The sequence below is a fragment of the Vollenhovia emeryi genome, unplaced genomic scaffold (genome assembly GCF_000949405.1).
Source record: "Vollenhovia emeryi isolate VEMERY1.0 unplaced genomic scaffold, V.emery_V1.0 DF939145.1, whole genome shotgun sequence".
Lineage (NCBI taxonomy): Eukaryota > Metazoa > Arthropoda > Insecta > Hymenoptera > Formicidae > Vollenhovia > Vollenhovia emeryi.
In genome coordinates this window covers 2,382,195-2,388,452 of record NW_011967221.1, presented here as the reverse complement: position 1 = coordinate 2,388,452, position 6,258 = coordinate 2,382,195, and the positions used below count along the sequence as shown (strand labels likewise).

The following is a 6,258-nucleotide window of genomic DNA, read 5'->3' as shown; positions in this document are numbered from 1 at the left end:
AGACCGGTGCTTGGAGTTTTTCCAGTGGACTGGCCAATCGGAAAGTGCTGAATAAGTGCAAGAAGTATTCTTTACAGGAATTTTTCAATGAAGAAAGAAGGAGAAGAGCGTTTCGGCCAGAGTTTCTAGAAAGCGACTCTTCTATTGGACAATCGGACGTTGTATTTACGGGTCTGTTCTTTTTAGCCTAGCTGGCTGCAACAGTTCTTGGTGAGCGGCTTTGTCTCTTTTTAAAGGGACGGTTAAAAAGACCCCTTCAACTTTGTATGTACATACATACAAGAGAAAGATACAAGGAAAGAGAAAGATAGACTCTGAACTGGTGCAGCAAGTTCAGCTAGAAGAACAGAAAACACGGTAGTATGAACGGTATGAACCCCCCAAAATAGTATACAGAAAGTTATGGTTATGGGCTTGTTTTCTGTTCCTGCACTGGTGAACTAGCGCAATAAATTGGAGTAAGACAAGTATATTTTTTCTCATTCTAGCTTACTGCACTAGTTCACCAGTGCAGGAACAGAAAACAAGCCCTATGACTGTCATTCGCAGGTGGCTGCGTACGTTGGGAGGTTCGATTTGAACGAGGTACGTGACGCGAGATGGGCGTCAAGGATCTGTGGAACATTTTGTCGCCTTTGTGCGAGAAGAAACCACTGTACGAGTTGCAGGGGAAAACCGTCGCGATTGATTTAAGCGGATGGGTCGTGGACAGCCAAACGATCGTCGACAATGCGGTACACTCGAAGATGTATCTCAGGTATAGCTGCTCCTCTCTCGATTTGATTTACTCCTCTTTGTTAAGATACATTTAATTAAATAACGCCAGAGCGAAGTGAGATCAGTACAATGAATAATACTGTGTCGATACAAGTTTTTTAAACGCATATGTGACAATATTGATAAATCGTTTATGTGATTCGAATTGTTTGCTTCAGGAACTTGTACTTTCGTACGGTGTTCTTTCTTATGCACGGGATATTTCCAGTATTTGTTTTGGAAGGAAAAGCACCCGTCCTAAAGCACAAAACTATCGCACGGCGGAACAACGTTCGCGGATTTCAGGAGAGGAAAACCTCTAAGAAAGGAGGGAGAACACAGTTTAGTCGAGTTCTAAACGAGTGTAGAGAATTGTTAAGATACATGGGTGTCGCTTGTGTACAGAGCCATGGTGAAGCGGAGGCTATGTGTGCTTACTTAAATGAAGATGGAGTACGTCTATGCACTAATTTTCTTTAAATAAAATATTGCCTTGGATAAGGAGAAAGTATACTTTCAGCTTGTGGATGGATGTATAAGTCAAGACAGCGACTGTTTCTTGTATGGTGCGAAAGTGGTGTACAGAAACTTTTCTATGAGTACCCAAGGAAATTGCGGAGCCACAGGTGGTTCTGTGGACGTGTACAGTATAGAAAAAATAGAGAAGACATTGAACATAGGCCGAAGTAAGATGATAGCGTTAGCCTTACTGTGTGGCTGCGACTACGATGAGGGAGTGAATGGCGTTGGGAAGGAGGCTGCTTTGAAATTTTTCAAGACTGTAAAAGAGGACAATGTCTTACAAAGGTGTGAGCATTTTGTTTGTTTACACAATTTATCAAACTTTGTAATTTTAAGTTAACTGTTTGTCTTCACTCTTCTTCAGGATTCAGGATTGGAGAACTGACAGAAATTTGGACAGAGTTGAGTCAGATCTGTTAAATCCAAATTTATGTACGTCATGTGGTCACCCAGGAAAACTGCAAAAGCACACAAAATCAGGTTGTACCGATTGTGGAACTGTTAGGAAGTGTAATGATGATTTTAGGTAATAAAAATTACATAATTACAGAATTGAAATGTATATATTAGGTATACAACTTTGTTTCCGCCGTTTTTCGATAGATGGTTGCAGCGGTAAGTACTGGTCGAAATAGGTAGGTCAAAAATGTCACACAGTAAGCTTGAACATCTGTCAACATAACGACAGCACCACATTAGTGAATTTGTGTTTGCATTATAAATTTATTCTCGATCGAAGATGTCAGTTTTCGAGCCAAATTGTCATCATTTGCGGGAAGTTTTAATTTTCTGCTTCCATTTGAATAAAACTGCGGCTGAGGCTTATCGAATACTCTCAAGTACTTACGGTGAGGCTGCTCTTAATGAAAGAACGTGTCATGAGTCATAGAGGCATTACTTGATGAAGACTCGTGCCAAACGCAAGAAGAATTGGTAAAATCATTGGGAGTGACTTAACAAGCCATTTCGAAATGCCTCAAAGCCATGGGAATGATTCAGAAGCAAGGAAATTGGGTTCCGTACAAGTTGAAGCCGAGAGATGTTGAACGGCCTTTCTTTACTTGTGAACAGCTGCTTCAAAGGCAGAATCGGAAGGGGTTTCTACATCGCATTGTGACCGGCGACGAAAAATGGGTCCACTACGATAATCCCAAGCGCAGAAAATCATGGGGAATGCCCGGACATGCCTCCACGTCGACGGCCACACCGAATATTCACGGCGCCAAGGTTATGCTCTGTATTTGGTGGGACCAACTTGGTGTGATACGTTATGAGCTGATGAAACCGAGTGAAACCATCACAGGGGATCGGTATCGAAAGCAATTGATGCGTTTGAGCCGAGCGTTGAAGGAGAAACGGCAACAGTACCAAGAGAGACACGATAAAGTTATCCTCCAGCATGTCTATGCTCGGCCACATGTCGCAAGACCGGTCAAGACAAGACTTGGAAACGCTGAAATGGGAGGTCTTACCCCACCCACCGTACTCTCCAGACGTTGCTCCTTCCGACTACCATTTGTTTCGATTGATGGCACACGGCCTGGCTAATCAGCATTTCCGCCCTTATGAAGAAGTCAAAAAATGGATCAATTCGTGGATCGCCTCAAAAGACGCTTCGTTTTTTCGAGATGGTATTCGAAAATTGCCAGAAAGATGGGAAAAAGTAATGGCTAGCGGCGGACAGTACTTTGATTCATAAATATGTAATCACGTTACAATAAAGCCTGAAATTTTGGGGAAAAAACGGCGGAAGCAAAGTTGTACACTTAATATATCTAGGAATAATAATTTATAATTTTTATACGTGTAGGGAAAAGAGGGCTTTGATATTAAATGAAGTATCGTTAAGAAAGAAGGCGCTCCACGATGAAAATTTCCCAAACCAGGAATTGATAGATGAATTTCTTATCAGAAAAGATTCAGTTCCAACTAAATTAGATATAAAATGGAAACAACCTCAAGTCGCTCAGTTTATTGTAAGTTTATTGTTACATGTGTTATAATCCTATAATAATTCATTTGTTAATCTATTTGAATTGTTTATCTTTTCAGGACTTTATGAACAAACATGTATGCTGGGAACCACAATATGCGTTCGAAAAAATATTTACATTGACTACGAGATGGCAACTTTTACATCTACCAGATTTTACACTCGTTGAACGTCTGTCTATGACAAATTTATTTATTCCTGAAAACATAAAGAAGATACGTAATATTAGATCTATAGCCAGTTATGAAATTATATGGAGGAAAGAGCATGCTGTAATGGAAATGCTAAATGAATATAAAGAGCAAGCAAAAGAGAATGATGCTGATGATGACGATGTCAATGCCAATTTAACAAGTATTGAGCCACAAGATTTAGTTCTAAGATGTTATCCAGAATTAGTTGAAGCATATGAAAGTACTAGGAACGTAAAAACGAAAAAAAGAACGGCAAATTCTCGGAAGAAAAAGACTACAATTGATAACAATAAAGATAATGATATTGAAATAAAAGAGACTACCAAATCGAAAGAAAAGAAAGTAAAGAAGAAAACATTAGAAAAAAATAGGAAGATTGACGAATTTATACAACAAAATTGTGCAATATCTCTAGAGGAGTCCTTTGAACAAATGACAATTTCGCCAAAAAGATCAAAGTGGGAAAATGTTTTGAGTGGAGTGAATGAGTTAGAAGTAAGAGATGTACCTGATGCTGTAAACATGAACATAAAACAAATGAAACGTGGACCACAATTTAAAAGGGTTTTAGATACAGAAAAGTTAAATTCAAAGCTGAGTAAAACATTTGACAAAATGTTTGATGAACTCGCTCCTGATGATTTTATGAGTGAAACTGAAGATAACGATTTAGATGTAACACGCGTAATAGATAATATATGTAGCAAGCAAGCTTTTCAATTTAGTATGAAAAACTGCCAATCTATAGAATCTACTAGCCAGTCCACAGAAAACATTATAGAAAGATGTACAAAAAGTGACAAATCTGAACCTGTGACGTACATTAGAGAAGATTATGTTCATGAGGAGGAAAGACAGAAATCGGATAGCTCTGATGATGAATTTGGCGATATTAATGAATCATATATTCCTATTAATCAAAGAATACAAATAGGAGAAAACCAAAATTTTTTATCGACACGTGATCAAATAAAAAAAAAATTTAATTTTGATTTTGAAAATATTATGGACCAAACCGATAATGGGAGCATACATCTAGATACGTGATGTTATATAAAGCATGCGATTCTTTATTGAAATATTTTAAGAAAGTTTTGAAATATGTAAAACAACTTTATTTTGTATTATATCTATGTTATTATAAAAATATATAAATATGTGAAAAATTTTACGTACAAATAATACTACAGTCGCATAGAGCTCACCTGATAAGACTACCACATGTTTGCACTGCCGATGCGAGTATATCAATATGGCGGATATTTCGTAAGACGCAGTCTAAAATGTCTCATTTATTCGATTGAAGTAATCGAAAAAGAAATGAGACGGATGTTTGATTTATTAATAAACATTTATTTATACAATATTTCAGTATATTTTTATGTACTAAACCTTTCCTTCGTTTTATATAATATTTAATATAGTGTCTAATTGAAATAGAGAAAAAAACATTACATTTTTATCTCTTTATTTCAGTTCTACCCGTATTTCGATTCATTTTTATAGACCTATCTATCCATTTTCTTGCCTACCCGTTTCAGTAATAATCCACCGATTAACTTTCAGAGAGTGTTAGGCCTGGTTTATTATTTTCTAGTTAACTGTTAATATGGAACATTTCATTTCAATAAATGTTTCCTCGATTCCTATCCTTTTCTATATTATTATCTAAGAAAGGACAGAGAATTGATGAAACTGTGATCAACAGTTTATTAGAAAATGAAAAATCGAGCCTAAATAGTGCAATGGGTACCTTTGGTTGTCCCGTCTTTAGAGTATGTACTCTCTAAAATCAATCAATGGATTATCACTGAAAACAGTGAATATTCACTGATTCAGTGATAATGCACTGATTAATTTTTAGAGGGTAACTCTTCGGGGTACTTAAGCCCCTCCACCACGACAAGATAGTACCCGAGGAGGGGATTATCGACAAAAATCCGTGCAATTACACATGTGTATATTTAGAAAAATGAATATTGAGTGAACATAAATTAGGTTTGCTATTTAATGCACGACGTGAGAGAGATTCATCCGAATGCGATCGTTAAACAAGGTATTAGCGCCCGTGGATATATCGAACCTAACTAATAATTTATATATGTAATTCCCTTATGGCACTTCAACTTCAAATTACGCGTGATATTTTTCTCAACAAATCACCGCAGAAATGAGCAATAAGATTACAGATCGCGACAATTAATTAAATGCGATTGATATTTTAATAACTCTCTCGTAAGAAATGATCGCATTACGAGGAGCGACGCGAAGATACGCGGAACATCCGCCTCGCTCGACTGATATGCGCCGAATGATTCGACACAATAGACTGTTTTCAACCGGTGTTCGCGGCGCTATGTCATTTCTTGGAATCGACGCCCGAAATTCCAACGATTTTCGCAATTGATTAATTTTAATAACCGACGAAAATTTGTATTAATATCGAAATTGTACGGGGCAAGATTGCCCAATAAAATTATAATATTGAATATAGAATAAAGGCTAATGTAACGCCAATGTTACGTATCAATAATTGTACGGTATTGCATTTACATTATTTCCCAATACTACGCCAATACTTTGTGCTATCCGGGCTTTATCGACACTTTATATTATAATTCAAATACAGATTTAATATTTTTATTTTCATTGTAAGAAAGTAACTGCAAAGTAACGGTTTGTTACTTTTTAGGTAACTGTAACGCGTTACTTTTCAGAATTAGTAACTTGTAACTGTAACTATTAAGTTATGTTTTTAGCGAAAAAACTGTAACTGTAACTAGATACTTTTAT

The 6,258-nt window shown here is 36.8% G+C and overlaps 1 protein-coding gene across 4 annotated transcripts; it reads left to right on the top strand.

Moving 5' to 3' along the window:
* The first annotated feature begins 130 nt into the window (after positions 1 to 130).
* On the top strand, positions 131 to 4,831 carry LOC105566373 (flap endonuclease GEN). 4 transcript variants are annotated; one of them, XM_012020307.1, is made up of 7 exons: positions 131 to 357; positions 550 to 757; positions 936 to 1,209; positions 1,277 to 1,563; positions 1,643 to 1,804; positions 3,089 to 3,254; positions 3,331 to 4,831. In XM_012020307.1, exons 2-7 carry the CDS (start codon positions 600 to 602, stop codon positions 4,510 to 4,512), a joined length of 2,229 nt encoding a protein of 742 aa, XP_011875697.1. In that variant the 5' UTR covers positions 131 to 357; positions 550 to 599; the 3' UTR covers positions 4,513 to 4,831. The 4 variants fall into 4 exon arrangements, with proteins under 4 accessions (XP_011875697.1, XP_011875700.1, XP_011875698.1 ...); XM_012020310.1 differs by having other exon boundaries at positions 131 to 369; XM_012020308.1 differs by having other exon boundaries at positions 131 to 369; positions 489 to 757.
* The last annotated feature ends 1,427 nt before the right edge of the window (positions 4,832 to 6,258 follow it).

Bases quoted from the DNA above. Each gene is read 5' to 3' on its own strand.
- LOC105566373 (XM_012020307.1), top strand. From the start codon at position 600: ATGGGCGTCAAGGATCTGTGGAACATTTTGTCGCCTTTGTGCGAGAAG. The intron at 758-935 runs GTATAGCTGCTC...TGTTTGCTTCAG, and splicing joins CACTCGAAGATGTATCTCAG to GAACTTGTACTTTCGTACGG. The intron at 1,564-1,642 runs GTGTGAGCATTT...ACTCTTCTTCAG, and splicing joins GAGGACAATGTCTTACAAAG to GATTCAGGATTGGAGAACTG.